This window comes from Vigna angularis, chromosome 3, assembly GCF_016808095.1.
Source record: "Vigna angularis cultivar LongXiaoDou No.4 chromosome 3, ASM1680809v1, whole genome shotgun sequence".
NCBI classification, from domain to species: Eukaryota; Viridiplantae; Streptophyta; class Magnoliopsida; order Fabales; family Fabaceae; genus Vigna; species Vigna angularis.
The window spans coordinates 10,365,999-10,388,254 of NC_068972.1; the positions used below are offsets into that span (position 1 = coordinate 10,365,999).

Genomic DNA, 22,256 nt, shown 5'->3' on the forward strand with positions numbered 1-22,256 from the left:
AATAATTTTAAAACCTAATTAAAAATAGGATCGTTTTACAGAGTCATAAAATAAAAATCTCTTATTATAATAGGTGACAATCTCATTACATGATTTAGTAATTATTATATATTTATCATCGTATTTATTCTTTAATTAGGTTAGTGTGTTTGTAGGTATTTATTTTAAAATTATACAAAATATAAAATATAATTGTAATAAAAACTTGAAGTCATAGTGTTGGAATTTAAATTGAAAGCAGTATTATTTGCATCATGTTTTCTTACCGGTGGATGACGTCATTTGGTGGGAAGAAAGAGTTTCTTCATGTTTTGTCTTGCGCGTGAGAGTTGAGGTGTTCGCCACTGGCAGCGAGTACTATTCATCCCGTACGCGCGCAATTAACGTTGGACCAAATTATGAATTAATTGATAATTACCCAATTAATAAATAAACCCAATATTTAAAAAAAAAATTTAAAGAGCGTTTAACATTAAGTGCGAAACGGCATATATAGTAGATCACCGAGGTAAGGAAGGTCCAGTCGCACAATAATTTCTTAAATTACGACCTTGCCCTCGTGAAAGGAAAAACACGCATAGAGAGAAAGGGAGAGAATAGAGAGAGAAAGAGACCCGAAGGAAAAAAAAACGGGTTGGGTTGGGTTCGGTTGTGTTGTGTGAATTGTGGGATGCTGGTGACGGAGTTGCAACGTGCCAGGGTGGTGTGAGATCTCCCGGCGGCACCGAGCATTTCTCCGGTGGGATGGGTTCGGGGCAGATTGGCGGCGGCGGCGGAGGAAACGGTGGTTCTTCTAACAGCGGCAGCGGGAGTTGTTGTGACATGAGTGTGAAGTGTTCGTGTAGGTGGAGATTGGAGAACCAACAGTACTATAAGCGGTTATTTTCTTCGGGTTTCGTTTTCTTCTTCGGCTGTTTCGTTTTGTTCGGATCCATTGCCACCCTCTACGGTTGGGTCGCTTTTTCCCCTGCTGTGCGCACCTCTCTCTCCTCTTACGGTTGTCGTGATGACAATGAGGGTTCTTGGTCTATTGGGATTTTCTACGGTGACTCCCCTTTCTCTCTTAAACCCATAGAAGCTGTAAGTTTCTTCTCCTTTTGCCCCCACTCTTTCATATGCATGTATGTGTTAATTTTTCCTTTGAAGTTTTTTTTTTAAAGATAAAAATTAGAGACAAAATATATATTTTTTGTTTGGGGGTACTTGTTTTAAGGTTGTTGGGAGTGTTGGTTTTGTTTTGGTGGAGTGATGGTTGTGAATTATTTTAATTGGGTTTTTTGTGATGTGGGGTGTTTTTTTTTTTTTTTGGTTTGGAGAGTGATGGTGTTGTTGATTGTGTGCAGGCGAATGTATCCAACGATGAGAGTGCTGCTTGGCCTGTCGCCAATCCTGTGGTGACGTGTGCTTCAGTTTCTGATGCTGGTTTCCCTAGTAATTTTGTTGCTGACCCTTTTCTATTTATTCAGGTAATAATAATAGGTTCTTGTTGTCACCCTTGTTCCTTCCTTCCCTCATCATGTATCTATCTGGTGTTTCTGATTCTGTGAAGTAGTTGTTTTTATTTCACCTTTTTATTCCTTCTGTGTCTGCATTTTGGACCGGCAAAATCCTACTTTTTTTACTTAATGTTTTGTTTGCCAACTCAGTTTCTAGATTCAGTTATGAATCTTTCGGGATAGAGGCTTGGTGTTGGAACGTTTAGGGAAATGGTGAAAGATAATACGTCATGTTATTGTTACTATATTTAACCGGGTTAACTTGCATATATCTGGTGGAATTTGCTAGGATCTTAAAGTCTGACATGGAGCGATAGCGTGTTTCTGGGTGAGGGTCTGCAAAATTGATTTTGAGTTCATGTGGTTTATGTTTGTCGGATGTTTTTCTTTTAGAAGTGAGTTGTAAAATTCATTAGAATTTTTTTGTCTGACACAGAAGTTACCTAAAGTTGTTTCCATTTAAAATCAATTCTTTAACATAGAATCTAACATGAAAATTTACCAAAAATCATGTTACATCAACTTGTTTTTGTTTTGGATAATCCAACGGAAAACCAAGCATATATACGTATATAGCTTTTCTGGCTGAAGGCAGGTAGCCTGGACCTACATATAATGCAAGTGATATTTTCTTAGCTGCTTGAGTTGATTCCGTAAGCCGCTGAAAAGTTGACGGGGAGTTCATGATATGTCTGATTGTAACAATTGAAGTGTGTAATGAGATAGAAATTTATGATTAGGTAGGACTCGTGTGACTTCCTGTATTTTGTTCTTATCCTCAAGGTCCTTATCTGCAAGATAGCGAGGTCCTTACTAATACTGTGTGTCATACTTAAAAGAGGATCGTAGCTAAACAACCAGTTGTTTATACTGTTGAGTACCTAATATCAGTATTCTATTTAAACATGAAAAGTAGGGTTCTATACGTGTCATGCTTATCTGTAGTTACAATCAGTTGTTTGTACTTTTGAGTACTAGTATTACTAGTATTCTATATAACATGAAAAGTAGGCTTCCTACTCGCTGAATGTATATCTATACGTGTGTTGTAGCACAAGGTCTTATCCTTCTTTTTTTATTGTAAGAAGATATTTATTAAATCTTCTGAGTTTTAGTGTCATCACTGAGTCAATAGCTTTAATAATGGGGGGTTTTCTTTGTTTAAAAAATGAATCAGTTGCTCGTATGGTTGTTTGTTTTATGTTTTATAATTGAAAACAGGCTAATTAGAATGGACCCAATGATATGGAGTGCCTAGAACAGTTCCAATATCTAGTTTATCTATAATTCGCCCCTTAAATTTACATTTTGATTAAACTAATGGGTCTTGTACATGATGTATTGCCAATATGGTTTTTCTTCCTTTGGACCATGTTTGTTTTTGAAAAGGAAATGAGCCACACTTCCTTTGGACCATTAGAATGTAACTTGAATTCGAAGTGCTTTTCTTGGAGGAGGACGATTACCATGCATGGTGTTTTTTGAAGTGTTTAGTTCTTTTAAGTGTCTCAACAAAAAGCAGCCCAGTGCATAAAGATCTCACCATTGTAGGGAAAATGTCTTAAGTGTTGTTGTCAGGGAAAATATAGTGGGTGAGATGGTGAGTTGGGTTTAGCATTGGAGAAAGGGTTATATTTCTATGGAATTATTCTAACGAAATGAGTCATGCCTTTCAAAGTATATAAGCAAGTTCACTCTTTGAACAATATAATTTCAAAAACCTAGAATTATTTTCTAATATTTTTCCCCCTCATTTTCTATCGCTTGTTAAAATTTGTCTATTAAACTATCAGTTTGTCAGTGATTCTAACATCATTGAGACTGCAACAATTTTTTATCTGTCATACATTTTGTATTTATCTGTCATGCTCCCATACAGATTTTAGTCCATTCACCATAGTATCTACTTTTTGTTTCAGTCTGATATCCTAATCTCCAAGTGAAAAAGTTATAATTATTAAAAAAATATTGTAATTTTTTACTCATGCACAAAGAAGAATATGAATGATTATGCAGATGGTACATTAATGGTTGGAGTATTAAAGGAGAATAGGTTAATATCTCATTTGAAGTTGTCTGTCCTTTTGAAGTTTGTTGTTTTCTATATGTATGGATAGTCATTAAGAACCTATTCACTCATGTTGGCATTTCAATTCAGGGAAATACTTTTTACTTGTTCTATGAGACAAAAGATTCAATCACTAATCAAGGAAATATTGGTGTTTCAAAAAGTATTGATAAGGGAGCAACATGGCAACAGCTGGGAATTGCATTGAATGAGGATTGGCATCTTTCTTATCCATATGTCTTTGAGCATGATGGCCAGGTATTGCTCTTGAAAAAAATAATGTTCATGTTTAGTTATTAACTTGATGCATATCATTTGTGGAATGGTCTTCTACTTCTCAAACTAGTTATTGTAGTTAATTATATTTATGGGATTCATTTTTTGCTTGTTTATAATTTCAGATATATATGATGCCTGAGGGAAGCAGGAAGGGAGACCTTCGTCTCTACCGTGCAGTTAACTTTCCTCTGCAGTGGAGGTTGGCAAAGGTCATTATAAAAAAGCCCCTTGTTGATTCTTTTATCATCAATTATGGTGGGAGGTATTGGCTTTTTGGCTCAGATCATAGTGGTTTTGGCTCCAAGAAAAATGGGCAGTTGGAGATTTGGTACAGCAATTCACCTCTTGGTCCTTGGAAACCTCACAAGAAGAATCCCATTTATAACATTGACAAGAGCTTTGGAGCTCGCAATGGAGGCAGGCCATTTAAATATGAAGGAAATCTTTATCGCGTGGGGCAGGACTGTGGTGATACATATGGGAGACAGGTACGCGTTTTTAAGATAGAAACTCTCACTACTGATGAATACAAAGAAGTTGAAGTACCCTCAGGCTTTGTTGAACCGAACAAAGGTCGAAATGCTTGGAATGGTGCTCGACACCATCACTTAGATGTGCAACACCTGCCATCTGGTGGCTGGGTTGGGGTCATGGATGGGGATCGTGTTCCTTCCGGAGATTCAGTCAGGCGATTCACAGTTGGCTGTGCTTCTGTTGCAGTTGCTGCTATACTCATTGTGCTATTGGGTGTCTTGCTTGGATTTGTGAATTGTATTGTCCCTCTAAATTGGTTCATTCACAACTCTGGAAAAAGGAATTTGACTATCTTATCTTGGGAAAGGTCAAATATGTTCTCTTCAAGGGTAAGGCGGTTTTGCAGCCGTCTGAACAGGGCCCCAACGTTTCTGCGAGGTAAGATTAAGCATAATGCTTGTGCTAGGAGGTTTATTCTTTCCATGATATTTGCTGTGGGGGTTGGATTGATGTGCATTGGAGTGAAAAATATTTATGGTGGTAACGGTTCAGAAGAACCTTACCCGCTGAAAGGGAAGTATTCTCAGTTTACATTGTTAACAATGACCTATGATGCTCGACTCTGGAACTTGAAAATGTATGTGAAACACTACTCAAGATGCTCTTCTGTGCGGGAGATTGTGGTGGTGTGGAACAAGGGAGTTCCTCCGAAACTGAGTGATCTAGACTCTGCTGTACCAGTAAGGATCAGGTTAGAGGAAAAGAACTCTCTGAATAATCGGTTCAGGGTCGATCCATTGATAAAGACACGCTCTGTCCTGGAGCTTGATGATGACATTATGATGCCATGTGATGATATCGAGCGAGGTTTTAACGTTTGGCGTCAGCACCCAGATCGGATTGTTGGATTCTACCCTAGACTCATTGCAGGGAGCCCTTTAAAATATAGGGGAGAAAAGTATGCTAGGTTGCATAAAGGGTACAACATGATTCTCACTGGTGCAGCTTTTATTGATTCTCAAGTAGCTTTCAAGAGGTACTGGAGCAAGGAAGCAAAGCAAGGGAGGGAACTGGTGGACCAGTATTTTAACTGTGAAGATGTGCTATTAAATTACTTGTATGCCAATGCAAGCTCATCACCAAGGACTGTTGATTATGTGAAACCAGCTTGGGCAATTGACACTTCAAAGTTTTCTGGTGCAGCCATTAGCCGAAACACACAAGTTCATTACGAGCTAAGAAGCCAGTGCCTGGTGAAATTTTCAGAGATGTATGGAAGTTTAGGTGGTCGTAAATGTGGATTTGACAGTAGGAAAGATGGTTGGGATGTATAGTAGGGAGTTTTTGTTATAGGTAGGTTCTTGCCAACTTTTGTAATTTTCATCTTTGCGGGTATAAAGTCTTCTTGTCCATACTTGTACCCCACTGTGAATCTTATTTTAGGGGGTTTTCCAATAGAATGAATGTCTGCAACATGTAAATTGGTTCCATAATGGCCTTCTCTTGTTAAATTTTTTCTATTTTGTGCCTCCAACCCCTGGGGGATGGTTTGTGATGGAAGGAAAAACAGGGAGAGAGAATGACTCAAGAAGGATTAGACCAAAGCAAAATAGGACAAAGACATTTCTTTCTCAGGAACTGTGATTCTAATCCTGCTATTGATTCTAATTTGCATTGCTTTTTGACTATTTCTAAGCCTTTCAATTTTGAAGGGTGCCTTTCTTTTCTTAGATTGGACTTTGGTTTCTGATTGAAGGAGGTGAATATGAACTATGACGCATGGGCATCACTCACAGACAAAATAGACCACAGTTTCATCTCTCAGGAACAATGACATGTTTCTGTAATTTTCACCAATTTTTCTCTAAATATCCAAAAAAAAATGTACGCAGAAGCTCACATTTAGGTGATGCATGTTTGATATGTTTGGTCCAATGTAGTCATTGCATTTTGTATACTGTTGTAAAATTTCAATTTTTTATATATGTTTATTGGGTTTTAGTATTTTGTACAATTTCTGACACTTAAAAGAGAATGCTTATTAATTATTTTTTATTAAATTATTAGCAGTACCAGTAGTTAAAAGTATTATTCTTGAACTATGTAGCCATTTGGGAGTCAAGCAGTACAATAGTTACTTTTCTTGTCAAACTTTAAAAAACAAGTGAATTCTTTAGTTTTAGGGTTTGATAATATTTAAAAAAAAAAAAGCGAAAACATGTTTTTATAATCACAGAGAGGTCGAAAATAAACGTTTCCAACTTTACTTTTATTGGACCACCTAATAGGATAAATAATTAAATTATTGATAAACTACATTATTCTCTTTGTCAAAAAAAGGTATATAAGTTATTTTTAATAAATAATATATTTTACTAACTAACAAATTTTAATCATAGGAATTATAATTTCTAGATTCACGATTCCTAAAATTCATGAAAAGCTCAGCATAGGTGAAATTTACACAATAATAAAATTCATAGGTTAGGGCTAATAATCAGATCATCCATTTACCAATATAAAAAATTCATTTGAAATGGGGGAACAAGTGGTTACTTCCACAAATGCACACTACAACTAATAATTTCGTTAATTATTAATGATTTTGTTTCTTTTTATATATATATATATATATATATATATATATATATATATATATATATATATATATATATATATATATATATATATATATAAAATAAAGGAGTAAAGTAAAATATTATATAACTATCTTATTGTGATAAATAAAATTTATTCCATCGCTTGATGTATGCAAAAAGAACTCTGAAGAAAAAAAAATAAAATAATCTTTGACACACCTAAATATTTTACGTTCATTTAATATTATCCCTTATTTACTTTTCATTCTCTTTTTTCTTGAAAAAATATAAAATTTTACATTTTTATATCATTTTACTCTTGTATCCTATGTTAAACGAACGTAAAAGTGTGTTATAATATATTTTCAAAAAAACAAATAGAGGAGTCCCTGCCGATGCTTTAAAAAATATTCTTTTAACATTTTATTTTTATCTTCTTTTTAAAGTTGCTTTGTAGAAACTAGTAAGTAATAGTGTCTCTTAATTTTAATAAAATATCTGTATAATTTTCCATTTTATCATTTTCATTAAAGATTACAAAACACGTGATATTGTGATAAAAAAAACTAACTAATGTGATGTGATTTTGCTAAGGATAAAAAAAAATCCTTAAAGATACTATACTTAATAAACAAATTAAAGATGATGACAACTAGAGAAAGACTTATATTCCAATTCCAGAAAGAGCTTTTTTTTTTCCCTTAAAACATAAAGAGCTTACCATGACAAAGAACCCAAGAGGAATGAAGAGTTTTATTTTAATAAATTCAAACGTATTGTAACAAGTATATTAAAAAGTAATTAGTAGTATCACTTTTATTATCCAATTTAAATATTCATACCACTTTTTATGTGATATACGTGTGTGTTCAAGGACATAGAAAATGATTATTTTATTATAAAAAAGTATAAATATTTATATCACTTTTATATTGATATATTTGTGTATATAAGAATACAGAAAATAATCATTTTATTATCGGAACATCAAGTTATAAATAGAAAAATCAATTAAATTAATTAAGTTTCATTTTATAAAAAGTACCATTTTTTTTTATAAAACTATTCCTCTTTTTTTATCTATATTTTTTCTAAACTTTTTATTTAAAAATTAAAGACTATACCACAAAAGTCTTAACTTAAAATTTAAAGCACAAAATTTTTGTCCGGTAGAATTGTTGTTAGAGTAAATTTATCTTTTTTTAGTTATTTTAAGGTTTTGTGTTGTATTTGTGGTAGCATGTAACTAAAAAAAGTTTTAGATGAATATTTTTTTGTAGTAATCATTTTTATATAATCGGTTTGAGTTTTTTTTTATAAGTACAGTATATTAGGAGAGTTAGAACCTTTGGAACATAGTTGAAAAACCTAGTCTAGATACGGGAAACTAGTTTGTATATTTTATTGAATGAATTAATTTTAAAAAAAATTATAATTCGTTGTCTTTGTGAGTTGATCAGGGATAAGTTTGATTTAAAATGTTGAATTGTTTTGGAGTGATGGGTGGATTAAAATTTTGAATGCTGAATGAAAAAGGGATGTATCAAATAATTTTGGGTTAAGTGAGTTTTGAACGATGATAATATACTACTTTTATCAATTTGTTATATTTAAGATGTTCTTTTTAACTAAATGGTTGTATTTGTAACATGAGAAAGAAGTAAAACTCTTCAAATAAACAAATTGATGATATGATATATTTATTTAATTTCTAAAAGTATGTAAACTCTTTAGGCAACCCAATTAAGCAAAAATAAATTTTTAAAAATTTAAATAGTTCAAGTCATTATATTTGTTTGTGAGTCAATTACTAAGTGGGTATTGTGGAAAATGGTTTTAGGAATTTGGGTTATTGGACGAGTAAAATACTTTTTGAGCAAAAATATTTTAGTGAAATATCAAATAGCTTACAATGGTTAGGTTGATAGGAAAATTTAATCTCGTTGGACAAATTTGTGTGATTTTTATTCCTATTATCTGGTCACATGACAACTCAGTTATTTCAATGTTTGAAAATAAATGAATGAAAATCCAATAAACTTAGAAGAAACTAGTCATTGAAATGAGTCATGACTCATTGAAATGAGTCATGACTCATTGAATGAGTATACCTTTAAAGGTGTATTATTAAGTATTGGGAATCCAAGTTAGAATCTAAATATCACATTTAACTTGAGAGTGATATCAACTCTGTATGTGATTAGACTACGTCTCATTAATGTTTATATCCTTAGTAAACCTCTTTTTTTGATATATACTTAACATTAAATGAATAAACTTTTATACTTGTGAAATGACAAGACCATGAGATAAATAATAATAAAATTAGACAAATATAAAAAATTCATTAATATATATATATATATATATATATATATATATATAATATTTGAGATAAATAATATAATGTAACGTGGTTAAATTAAAATATACATCCATAATATACTTTTTAAATTTAAATAGATAATTAAATAAAAAAACATGAAAATATGTCGATCCGTGTTAAGTACATTTTTAATACTTATTCAAAGATTGATAAAGTTAAATTAATTCATTTACTTCATGAATTAAGACAGGTTTAATCTAACACCGAAATTCTATTAATAATATAAAAAATAAGGAATTGTTTTTTAAAACGTTACTCGGAATTGCTTCTCATAAAACTGACAGGAGATCTGCTATGGTCTTAAAGGATCATTTAAAAGTGCAACATAAGAGCAGTGAAACATGACTATATCCGTAGTCTCATTAAAATTATTTACATATTTAATAATACTTTTATTTATTTATTATTAAATAAGATGACACGTCTCTTTTCATATCTCTCTTCGATCAAGCCAGATAAAACAGTTTATTTTTCCCTCTTATTTTATGAAATATTTATAATTTTTGCAACTCTATCGAAAAAAAATGGTAGATTATTTATAATAAAGGCTCTGTTTGTAATTGTATTTTTTATTGAGAAGACTTGAATAAATACGTAAGATGTGCAGTCAAAAGGGTCAAAGAAAGGAATAAAAAAATGCAATCTAATCCAAAGCAATGTTGGAAGTAAGAGAGGATGTGTGTGTCCATTGGACTAATGAATTTGGAAACAGGACAGTGACAGAAAAGCATGAAATTGCACAAAAGCTTGTAATGATATGCATTATTTATGCAAACACTCCAAAACACCACACCCTCCTTTTCTTTACCTTCTCTTCCCATCCCATTCCATGACAGGTGTTTGCATTGTTCCTGAATTAGGCATAATAGCCACAAAGAGAGAGAGAAAGAAGGCATGAGAAAATGAACGATCTCCATCATCATTCCTTCCCCATGTGATGTGCCACCCCTCTCTCTAGGGTTTTCAATTTCGGTTTCAATCAACCAACCCCAAACCTCAAAGCTCACACCTTTCCCATCCATTCGCACAATTCCCTTCGCCCTTTTCCTTTTCTCACAAAAGGGTCTCCGGGGCTTCGCCTCTCTTTGACCGTTCCGGGCTCGCCTCCCCAGGCCTCTAGAAAGACAAACATAACTGCTTTTCTAGAGAGAGACAGTCTCCATGCCAACGTAGAGTGGAGCTTCTCTTGTTTTTTTTTCTTCTCCTTGCTGTTGGTGGTGACCGAGCAATGTTGGAAATGGAGAAGGATTTTGATTCGAAGCTGAAGATTCAGGGGAATACCTCATCTTCCAATGGCGGAGGCAATGTCCAGAGATCCAAGAGCTTTGCTTTTAGGGCTCCTCAGGAGAATTACACTATCCAGGACTTTGAATTGGGCAAGATCTATGGTGTTGGCTCTTATTCTAAGGTCTCATACCTGGACTTCTAATGGTTTTTTTTAGTGGGTTGATGATGTTGGTTTACTTTTTTTCTTTCTTTTGTATGTGTGCAATGTTTTGATGGATAATAGTAATACATGAATCCTGTAAATGATGTTGCCTTTGTAGTTCTGTTAGATAATACGTGTTGGTTGCCTAGGATAATCATTGATGCTTATTAAGATGCAGAGATCATTGGGCAATATTGTCATCGTTGTTGCTATGTATTATTATGAAGCACCATTTGGTGTATTATCTTCATTTGGGAATTTTGGTTGGCTGGGGGATTTTTTTTATGCTATGACATTAATGTTTGCTAAAAATTTTATGAAGGCTGCTTGTACCCCCACACGTTCCTATTCTCTCTGAAGCCGCTCTCTTCATTTTACAGAATAGGAAAATACTCAACGTTTTTTCTAAGCTGTATTGTGAACTAAATTCAAAGCTTCAGATTTGGAAATCAAGCTGGTTTTTTGTTTAAACAAATTATTCCTGTCGATTATCTCTGAATTAATTATGGAGAATATATTGAATTACTGAGCTGGAAGTAAAAGAAATTATAGGCTGTAGAAAGTGAAGCGAACTGAAGAACTGATTGGCTTGGTTTTGTGGGGTTTACACATGAATCCAGTAGTGCAGAAAACAGCATTATATTATTCCCCCTTTGAGTGTATTATTTTGTTGCCTTATGCCAGTAGTAGTGTGTACTTATTAAACTACGTTGATATCAAATAGGAGTATGTGACATCTTACAAGAAAACATATGTTTCCTTTTCTCTATTTGCTTGCGATATCATAGATTGCCGATGCTTCTGCCTTTCCAGCTCCCTTAACTGCACGCTCCGTCTCTTACGTGATTTATGATTTGGTTTCTTCTTTATTCAACTGTTTTGATTAGCCGTGCACAAAAAATTATACCAATTGATGGAAATATCTATAATTTCTACAATTTTGCAACAATTTTTTTCTTCTGTTATACGGTGAGCTGTTGTTTGATTGGATTTATTTCCCCTTGTAAATTACCAACTAATATATTTCTTATCAAAGGTTGTGAGGGCAAAGAAGAAGGACACAGGAACTGTCTATGCATTGAAGATCATGGATAAAAAGTTTATAACTAAGGAGAACAAAACAGCTTATGTGAAATTGGAACGCATTGTGCTAGATCAATTGGATCATCCAGGCATTGTGCGGTTATATTTCACATTTCAAGATTCATTTTCTCTATGTAAGTATTTCTGGGTGTATTTTATCTTAAACACTTGCTTTTGCCGTGGCTTACTCGTCTATGTTATCTTCTCAAGTCTTCCTTTTACACCCTTGCTTGCCAAGTTGGTTTATATTATTTTGATGTTATCTTTTTTCCCTTCTGTTCCTTTTACATCGGTGAAGACATGGCACTTGAATCCTGCGAAGGTGGAGAACTTTTTGATCAAATAACCAGGGTAAGCTAACGTGAAACTTAAAGGCACATGTTCCCTGTGCTGGGGTATTAATAATTTGTTCGTAAAAATCTTACATAACTTGTGCTGAAGGTGCTAGTCCTGCAGGACCCAAGTTTAGTCCTACATTAGGCCTTAGTATTAAACATTAAAACAATGACGTTTGCTATGCTCTTATGGTTGTCTAAAGAGAGTAAGTTAAGCATAATTTCTTTTAACATGGGGTTTTCTAAGATTTGACATAAACTTTTTTCATTAATTCCGTGTATAACCATGCAGTGTGGTGTCGTGGTCAATCCCCCTTTTTTTTGTAGTTTTGTTTCACTGGGTACATTTGTCATTTAATTCAGAGAGTACTTTTAATTTTATTTCAATATTTTACCATTCATCTCTCCTTTGAGTTGTCAATCTTTTTTCAGTTTAATATCTTCAATCTTCTTTAAAAAGTGTGAATATGTGAATACTTAAACATTGATTGAACTTGAGAATTCTGCAGTCTGGGTCAAGATACGGCCCCCTTTCTCTTTAATTAGGTAGAAGCTTACATCTGGATCCATAGGAGTATTATTTGACTTACAATCAAGCACCCTTGGCTCTTTTAAAGTGTTAAGGTTATATTTTCTAGAAGAAATCACAATACTTGCCTATTATTGAATGAACACAGAAATCATAAAAGCATATTGAATGAGAGGGCTTGATTCCTTCTCTTACATTAGCATTACATTTATAAGGGAAAGAAAGTAACTACCCACTTCCTTTCCAACTCACTTTGGTTGGAACACAACTCACACACACAGCTCATACTGACAGCACACACACTAATCATTCTAACAATAATTCTAACACTCCCCCTCAAGCTGGAGCATACAAATTGTATGTACCAAGCTTGGAACTAATGAATTCAATTCTAGGTCCTCTTAAGGACTTAGTTAACATATATGCAAGTTGATCATTTGACCCAACAAACTCAGTACAAATTTCTTTGGACAACAATTTTTCCCTAACAAAATGGCAGTCAATTTCTATATGTTTGGTCCTCTCGTGAAACACTGGGTTTGATGCAATGTGGAGAGCAGCTTGATTATCGCAATACATCTTCATGGTTTGAATGTTACAGAAGTTGAGCTCTTGAAGAAATTGCTTCACCCATATAAGTTCACTTGTTAGTGATGCCATAGCCCTATATTTAGCTTCAGCTGTTGATCGGGCTACTACATTTTGTTTCTTACTCTTCCATGAAATGATATTTCCCCCAAGGAGAACACAATATCTAGTAGTAGACCGTCTATCAATAGGCGAGCCTGCCCAATCTGCATCACAGTATCCAGAGACTTGAATGCTTTCTTTATCTTCATATAACAACCCTTGTCCAGGAGCCTTTTTTAGGTATCTTAGAATACGAATGATAGCATTCCAATGGCCAAGACATGGAGCCTGCATGAATTGACTGACCACTCCAACTGCAAAAGATAGATCCGGTCTTGTAATAGTGAGATAAATCAGTTTTCCAACAAGTCTTTTGTATCTTTCTGGATCGGAGAAAAATTCACCTTCGCTTGAAGCTAATTTTTGATTTGGGTCCATAGGACTGTCTATTGGTCTACAATCAATCATTCCTGTCTCTTGTAATATATCAAGAGCATATTTCCTTTGAGAGACTACAATTCCATCTTTTGACCGAGCTACTTCAATGCCTAAGAAGTATTTGAGGCTTCCAAGATCTTTGGTTTGGAAATGTTTGCATAAGTGTTTCTTCAGTTGAGATATTCCAACAACATCATTTCCTGTGATGACTATATCATCCACATATACTATTAGATAAACACATTTCCCAAGAGATGTAGTATAGTAAAAAACTGAATGATCTGCTTCACTTCGTTTCAAGCCAAATTGTTGAACAATAGAGCTGAATTTTCCAAACCAAGCACGTGGTGACTGCTTGAGACCATATAGAGAGCGATGCAATTTGCATACCATTCCATACTCCCCCTGAGCAACAAACCCTGGAGGTTGCTCCATGTAAATGTCGTCCTCAAGATCACCATGAAGGAAGGCATTTTTTATATCTAGTTGATGAAGTGGCTCTCGAAACCGGCGTGGTTGGCCGTCGCTCGAAGAGGCGCTCCAGATCTGCTGGTCGCCGGACGAAACTGGGTTGACCGACGGTGGCGGACGATGGCGGACGGCGGTGGACGGCGGCGGACAACGGCGGAAGGTGGCGATATGTGGTGATGGGTGTGCCAAACAGTGAATAAAGTTTGAAAAAAAAGGAGGTTGATATATGATTATGGTAGATGATGAGTGATAATGGTGGAGCTATATCTGATAGCTCAACTGAGGAAAGAAAAAACTAGAGCGGGATCGACCCGCTCTGATACCATATTGAATGAACACAGAAATCATAGAAGCATATTATTGAATGAGAGGGCTTGATTCCTTCTCTTACATTAGCATTACATTTATAAGGGAAAGAAAGTAACTACTCACTTCCTTTCCAACTCACTTTGGTTGGAACACAACTCACACACACAGCTCATACGAACAGCACACACACTAATCATTCTAACAATAATTCTAACACCTATGATTGACCCTCTTCAATTCCAAGAAAATAATATAATAGCCTCAATCATTGGTTCAAAGGTGCTTGACTAAGTGTTGCTTTAGGTCCTTAATCTCGATCATCACATGTAATGACAATATCATATACTTATACCACAATAAATTAGTTTATTCAAAGATGAACATCTAGAGAATATACAATGACCAATCTCATTTCAAACCATGTAAACTTTTGAATAATTTTGCTAAACTTCCTTAACCAAGCTTAAGGTGATTGCTTTAGACTGTACGCCAATTTTTTTAACCTACTAAACAAATGCCCATCAGCCCTGAGCAACTAAGCCAAGTGGTTGCTCTCTATAGATCTATTCTAAATTACTGTGTAAAATGCAATTTTAATATTGAGCTACACAAAGGCCTATGACTCATTTCACCCGTTGACAATAATAAGTGAATAGGCATCATTTTAGCATTTGGTGACAAGGTATCATTGTAGTTTAAACCATAAAGTTGAGTGCATCCTATTGTCACCATATGGGTTTTCAATCGATTTACCTATTCATCAAGGTCCCCAAAGGCCAACGACTTGTTGCATCTAGAGACAAGAATAAGTGAATAGACGTCCATTTAACATTTGGAGACAAGGTAACCAAGCCATACATTTGAGTGTATCCATTTGTCACCATTTAAGCTTTCAATCGACCCACCCCTCTGTTTGGGTTCATTTTATTAGCAAAGACCCACCAACAACCAATTGTAGATTTTTCGAGTGGATGGGATTGAACTCCAAAGTAGCCATCTCTTCCAGCATTTCCTATCATCATCTAGAATGGGATAATGCTTCCTAGACAGTCTTTTGAGATGTAGCAAATAGAATGAGACAATTGATGACAAAAAGTTATAAATAGGATGAGAACTAACAATTGATGGTTTACCCAAATGTCAATAGACATGTTAATAGAAGGGCTAGGTTTAGGTGGGACCTAAGCGGTAGAAAAATGCTAGAGTGGGGGTTGAATCACAATCAATAGGAAAAATCTCAAGAGCATGGAGACCTCAACTTTGCAACTAAGGGTCATCTTGGGATTTGTGGAGAACTGAGTAGAGATGGGCAACTAAAAGTTAGGAATAAGTGAAAGTGGAATTGAGGAATCTGTTACAGCTACAGATGCAAAGAAAGGCATCAAAGGACCCCGTACGAAGACCATAAAATGATGCATAGATGTAGAAAATCCTTGATACCCATTTTGTACTTTGAAATGCCCAATCAATGTTTATTTTATTGCCATGGCAAGCAAGTAGGAGTGGGATCATAAACAAAACAAGTGAAACCGAACACTTGGATGGGGAACAACATAAAGGGGTTCTTGGGAAGCAAAAGAGAGTAAGAATTCTCATCACTAAAATTGATGATGGCATACAAGTTATTGAATTACCGGTGATGAGAACAGCACCCTCAAAGTTAATGCACTTATCAATGGTGTCTAAGTCATCAATAATATGACAATACTTTTGTTCTTCACACACAATTTTTGTTATGGTGATCGAGAGCTACTAAATTGATCTGTGATGCCGTAGGATGGATTTGTACAATGTTTATGTTCAGTCACACCATTTACAACACCAATTGTTTGTCTAAATTGATTTCTTATCTTTGAACAAAAATCTTGAAATGACATCTTGTAATTCATATAACGGATCTCAATTTGTGGGATAAGGCTTTGTTGTTGTTGGATCTTTCGTTAAAAGTAAGAATGTGCATCTTTTGAGGTTATCAATGAATGTGACATTTCTATCCAAAATTAGAAGGCACGTGACTAGGACCTAACCATCAGATTCTTGACACTAGTTTAAAACATTGTCCTAATATTTTTACCAAGCTGACATGACTCGCTCCAAGGACTTTGAATGTGAAAGATGGACCACTTGCTTTAACTTATTCAAACTTGGATGACCTATTATCTACAAAACATAGTGGATGAAGGAGGTTATTGAGACTCCATATTTTAGATATTTCTCCAACCATCTGTCTCATATTCCAATCTTGTATGAAGAAAACGTCTAGTTTTAATGTTACAGAACAATCGAGAGAACAGTTAGTTGATTGATTGAAATCAAATTGAAGGGGTAACTTAGTACAACTAAGAAGGAATTAGAGATAACTTTTGAAAAGACAAAGCTTAACCAATACCAGCTATCTTTCCTCCAAAACAATCAATGAGGGTGATGTGGTGAGTTGATTCAGATGAGAGGTTAGAAATAAGAGAGATTACTAACATGATTAGAAGTACCAAAATAAAAATTCATTATCTCTACAAATGCAAGGTGAGATAGGTATATAGTAGGATTACTGCGTGAGTAATAGTTGCTAAAGAGGAATCCAGTTGGGATACCTTGATTTGAAGACACTTATGTTCTCTGGGAGAAAAATGATAAATTCCTTTAGAATGTCTTCTGCCATAGCCACTACCCCTACAACTACAACCTCTTCACTTGGTCAAAGTTGTAAGACTCTCTACCATGATGAGCAAGTGAGAAACTATGAACACAAAAAGGGAAACCAAAAATGTAATGCCAATCACAACACCTAGATAGCAAATAAAGACCGGCAGTTAAACATGGATGGCTTGAAGTTTTTGTGACAGCACACAAAAAAAGGATACTGAAAAGGAATATAAGCCTTTGAGGCATTGCACACCAAGTGACCAAATCCCTAACTGGAAACTGAGGAATGGCTTACCAAAGAGCTTTGCTACCAATTTGAGATGGTAAAAATAAGTCCTTCGTGTATATTAGTAAATGATTGATACACTTGTAAACATAAGGGTTGAATCAATTCCCAAAGTTTAGAAGTTGTAATTGGTAAAGCAAGGAAACTAAGGAAACAAAGAAGAGAAGGACTTATATTTTCTTTAGATATTATCTCTAGCACAATATCTTAACATGAAAAAAATGCTTTTCAGCCAAGAGCTTTAGTTGCTGCATTTTTTATTATAAGATTTTCTTATTCCAAAATAGGCTATTCATACAAGCACTTATATCACTAAAAGGTTTAAATGGGATAGATTGTATTATCAATAAATCACATTAGAACATCTGGTTTCAAAGTACGGATCCACACTACTTACTAGAACAATGATTCCCAAAACGATGGCAGTACTAAAATAGCATTTGTCCATGCTCTACTAGTATTACCTAATGCCCCCTCTTACCTCCAAACAAAATTACCCATGTACGCCCATATTTTCTTTATCATTGTTCATCAGCTGTGTCAGTGGCATACGAAAGTATTTGTACTAGGTACTATTTTGGATATGGACGTTGTTAATTTGTCTGCTAGTATTTTTGTGCATGCTTGTTACTACATGATATCTACTAGCAAGCTTTCTTATTTCTTTGTGCAGAAAGGTCGTCTAACTGAGGATGAGGCACGGTTCTATGCAGCTGAAGTTGTTGATGCTCTTGAATACATACATAGTTTGGGAGTCATACATCGTGATATTAAGGTAGTTCTGTATCATGATTATACTGCATCATTGCTGTATTTGGCCATTTGAATATTGAATTTCTTCAACTGCAGCCAGAGAACTTGTTACTCACAGCTGACGGACACATTAAAATAGCAGATTTTGGGAGTGTGAAGCCTATGCAGGATAGTCAAATCACTGTCCTTCCAAATGCAGCGTCTGGTAAAATAGGCGCAATGTGGATGCTGCTTTTTATAAGTTTCTCTTATATTGTATTTATATTTATTTATATTTTTTAAATTTCTAGATGACAAAGCCTGCACTTTTGTGGGAACAGCTGCTTATGTTCCTCCAGAGGTTCTTAATTCCTCTCCAGCAACTTTTGGGTAGGCATTAAATTGTCAAGTAATGCAGATGAATTCTATGTTGATAGTATTATTTCTTAAGTCTCCATCATGGAGTTACTTTTGAATATAGTCATTTACTTTTATCCAAGAAAATATTATTGGTTGTGCCAGTTTTTCATGCATGTACATTTTTCACTTCAATTTTTTACTTTTTTTTTTTCTTTTTTTCTGAAAATCAAGAATTAATTTTTTACAACTCACATTTTACGTTTGTTCATGCACTGAGTTTCTTTATTTTGCTTTATTTTTCATACCAGGTTCCCATATAATAACTTTTATTTTTGTTTTTCTTCCCTCAATATATCACAACAGCAATGACCTATGGGCACTTGGCTGCACATTATACCAAATGCTTTCTGGAACTTCCCCTTTTAAAGACGCAAGTGAATGGCTTATTTTTCAAAGAATTGTAGCAAGGGAACTTAGATTTCCAGATTACTTTTCTGATGAAGCAAGAGAGCTCATTGACCGTCTGTTGGTTAGTCTTTTAACTGTGCACATAGAAATCTTAGCATCACATAATTTTTATACGTTTCTAATTGCTTAAAAAAAAATCTCTTTTCTATTTTTGTCCATTAGATACCAACTCAATATATACATATTAAGATGTTTCATTTCTGGCCTTCTTGAAGGACAATGTTTTGAGATGGGGTGAGTTTTGCATGTATTTTTTGTTAATTCGGTAGTTGCAATGGTCAATTTCATTCTTCTAACCAGTACCCATTGGTTTTTATTGGTTGTCAGGTTTAGAACATTTTCATAGTTTTATTCACATTCATTTATTCCAAGGTACTTCTGATACCTTGCAAAATATATAGCCTTTAAGAAAGGCTATACTGCCTCTGAGGGGGTGGGATGATGAGTCAAATTGGTGCATGGTGTGCCCTTTTTAATAAATAATATAATAATAACCAGAAGCAAGAAGGTGTAGTTGTAGACTATAAGATAACACATAATGGGTGCTTTTGATGGATATTTGAAGGATAAGTGGACAACACAAGCAGAAGTTAAGAAACTGAGCCTCAACACTACTTTTTGTTTTGTCTATTTTATGGACGTGGTTTATGCAAAACAATTTCAAAGGGTGGAGTGGAAATTTGTGCTAGGTTAAAAGCCCAATTGGGCTTCCTGGCTGTTCTCAGTTGACAGTTGTGGGATTTTGGCCAAATTGATGGGTATTTTCTATTTTTGGATCATTATTGAAGGACAAAAAATTGTCACCATTACGTTATGTCATTTTGTTTTGTTCCGTCCAACAAGTCCAACCAATTTTAAAGGCCACATGAAAGAAGTATTGTAATGCTATTTAGTCACTCAGGTTTTAGCAAGTCAAGCACCTTTTAGGTTTTTATGAAGACTATTACGTAAATATTATACATGAATGAATATTGAAAAGACGTCATGTTATTTTATAAGTGCGTAAAACATGAAAAAACAGTACGTTAATTGTAATACTAAAGATTATCATGTAATGGTATATATAATATATATATATATATATATATATATATATATGATAATATGACAACTTTTTTAGCATGCTTTAAGTTGCATGCCATTGGGTTTTAATTATGGAGTTTTAATTTGAAATCAATGTTATTATGATGCAGGATTTGGAACCCAGCAGGAGACCAGGTGCTGGACCTGATGGTTATGCTATTTTGAAAGCACACCCATTTTTCAAGGGAGTTGACTGGAAGAACTTGAGGGCACAAATTCCTCCAAAACTTGCTCCGGAACCTGGGGTGTGATTACCATTGCTTTGCTCTCTGAAATGTTATTTATCGAGAATAAGAAAAGGAACCTTCATTTCTTGTCCTCCTTTACCTGTTGATGAACATGAAGTTTCTGACACTGACATAACTTTAACTTGCAGACTCAGTCACCTGCAGCTGATGATGTTCATGATTCGTCATGGAGTCCTTCTCACATTGGGGATTGTCCCTCGGCTTCAGTTAGACAACCTGATGGTGCTACATCTTCTGATGGGTCTGGTCACATAACTAGGCTAGCTTCAATTGATTCCTTTGATTCAAAATGGTATGTTGAAACCTTTTCTTGTTGTTTTTTCTTTTAATCATAGTCTAGTGAAGGGGAATTGATATGATGTGTTCACTTTAATATTAATGGTTTTATGAAGATCTTAACTATTTATAAATCATGTCACCTTAAAAGAGGCTCAAATGTTAGTATAATTTTCAAATTAAATAAAACGTTCAAATATGGCCAAAAGAATATTTTGAAGCTATATCCTCAACGTTTTAATATTTTTACCACATGGTGAATGCTATCTTTTGTTTTATTTTATTTTCATACTTTACAGCTTTTCACGCAAAGAACACAGTACATTTATTTATCTTTTTGGAATCACAACTGGGGGACAAAAAATAACAGCTACGTTGAGGTCTATTTCATCTATTAATATTAATTTACATAGATGTTTGGTTATATGTTCTCCAATGTCCTTTCGCTGGTAGTGTTTAATTAAAAAAATTGCATTCTCAGAGAGATACAAATCTATTCCCTTTCAAGCAGAAACTTAACGTTTAGAAAAATAAAATAAAGAAAAGCTCTTGCGTACAGTGCCTGAAGTTCAAGATTACCTGGCTTTTCAAACTGTCAATTTATGCTCATATTACAGGCAACAGTTTTTGGATCCTGGGGAATCTGTTCTTATGATCTCTATGGTGAAGAAATTACAAAAACTAACAAGCAAGAAGGTGCAGCTCATCCTCACCAACAAACCAAAGTTGATCTATGTGGACCCATCAAAGCTAATTGTGAAGGGAAATATAATATGGTCTGATAATCCAAATGATCTAAGCATCCAAGTGACTACTGCATCAAATTTCAAGATTTGCACAGTAAGCTTTCTTGACTAGTTCTTGTACAATTTGTGCGATTTATAAATATAGAAAGTAGTACATGTGAGAGTCCAAAGTTGGATTCCTAGGTGGCCATGCTAATGCTTGAAATATTTTAAGTATGTAACACCCAAGCAAATAGCAAGACCTGAAAGGGCTTTGATTTGAATTCTTTTCATGCCATATTTTTGTAAGTGATTTTCTCTAACTTGCAATACACACACACACCCCAACTCCTTCATACATAAATTTCAAGTCTTAATTCAAGTACATTTTGTGTTCCAAATTTCACACTTTTCTTTATAAATAATGTTGATGCAGCCTAAAAAGGTAATGTCGTTTGAAGATGCTAAGCAAAGAGCATGGCAGTGGAAGAAGGCAATTGAAGGACTTCAAAACCGGTGAATTTATTCTGGTTTTGAGACATATTCTTTTAGATATCCTGATTGTTCAGCAAGAAGGGGTAAAACAGTAGACTGCCCAACAATCAATTATTCATTAAGAGAAAACAAAATTGAAGATTTTGGAAGCTGGTTCTAGCTATAATTCCTCAACACAACTTAATTTTGTGATGAGTTCTTCCATCCTCTTTCATGCTTCGAAGGGATGATAAAATGTGGAAGTTCTAATTGTAGCTATGTCAAAGGTTGGAGCCAATACTTTGTAAGAAAAGATTCGTTTTTCTTTTTTTAAATTTTATATTAATATTATGAGTTGAAAGATGATATCATTTTGGTTGTCATACTGTGTGAATCATTGAATTGCTCAATTTATTGTTTCTTCAGCCCGTGGA

At 34.4% G+C, this 22,256-nt stretch overlaps 2 protein-coding genes across 2 annotated transcripts; both read left to right on the forward strand.

Moving 5' to 3' along the window:
• Window positions 1-517: 517 nt before the first annotated feature.
• Window positions 518-5,807, forward strand: LOC108321988 (glucosamine inositolphosphorylceramide transferase 1). Its single transcript, XM_017553918.2, has 4 exons — window positions 518-1,080; window positions 1,344-1,466; window positions 3,655-3,822; window positions 3,966-5,807. The coding sequence occupies exons 1-4, from the start codon at window positions 745-747 to the stop codon at window positions 5,649-5,651; spliced, it is 2,313 nt and encodes a 770-aa protein (XP_017409407.1). The 5' UTR covers window positions 518-744; the 3' UTR covers window positions 5,652-5,807.
• Window positions 5,808-10,062: 4,255 nt separating this feature from the next.
• Window positions 10,063-22,247, forward strand: LOC108321979 (3-phosphoinositide-dependent protein kinase 2). The gene is made up of 11 exons (XM_017553903.2): window positions 10,063-10,711; window positions 11,769-11,949; window positions 12,114-12,166; window positions 18,130-18,231; window positions 18,306-18,414; window positions 18,500-18,578; window positions 18,912-19,077; window positions 20,210-20,344; window positions 20,476-20,639; window positions 21,241-21,463; window positions 21,785-22,247. The coding sequence occupies exons 1-11, from the start codon at window positions 10,532-10,534 to the stop codon at window positions 21,866-21,868; spliced, it is 1,476 nt and encodes a 491-aa protein (XP_017409392.1). The 5' UTR covers window positions 10,063-10,531; the 3' UTR covers window positions 21,869-22,247.
• The last annotated feature ends 9 nt before the right edge of the window (window positions 22,248-22,256 follow it).

What these genes read in the sequence shown, in the direction of transcription:
- LOC108321988 (XM_017553918.2), top strand. Translation starts at nt 745, where the DNA reads ATGGGTTCGGGGCAGATTGGCGGCGGCGGCGGAGGAAACGGTGGTTCT. An exon ending in CTCTTAAACCCATAGAAGCT is followed by an intron (nt 1,081 to 1,343) that starts GTAAGTTTCTTC and finishes GATTGTGTGCAG; the next exon opens with GCGAATGTATCCAACGATGA. An exon ending in ACCCTTTTCTATTTATTCAG is followed by an intron (nt 1,467 to 3,654) that starts GTAATAATAATA and finishes ATTTCAATTCAG; the next exon opens with GGAAATACTTTTTACTTGTT.
- LOC108321979 (XM_017553903.2), top strand. Translation starts at nt 10,532, where the DNA reads ATGTTGGAAATGGAGAAGGATTTTGATTCGAAGCTGAAGATTCAGGGG. An exon ending in TTTTTGATCAAATAACCAGG is followed by an intron (nt 12,167 to 18,129) that starts GTAAGCTAACGT and finishes TTCTTTGTGCAG; the next exon opens with AAAGGTCGTCTAACTGAGGA. An exon ending in GATTCCTTTGATTCAAAATG is followed by an intron (nt 20,640 to 21,240) that starts GTATGTTGAAAC and finishes CTCATATTACAG; the next exon opens with GCAACAGTTTTTGGATCCTG.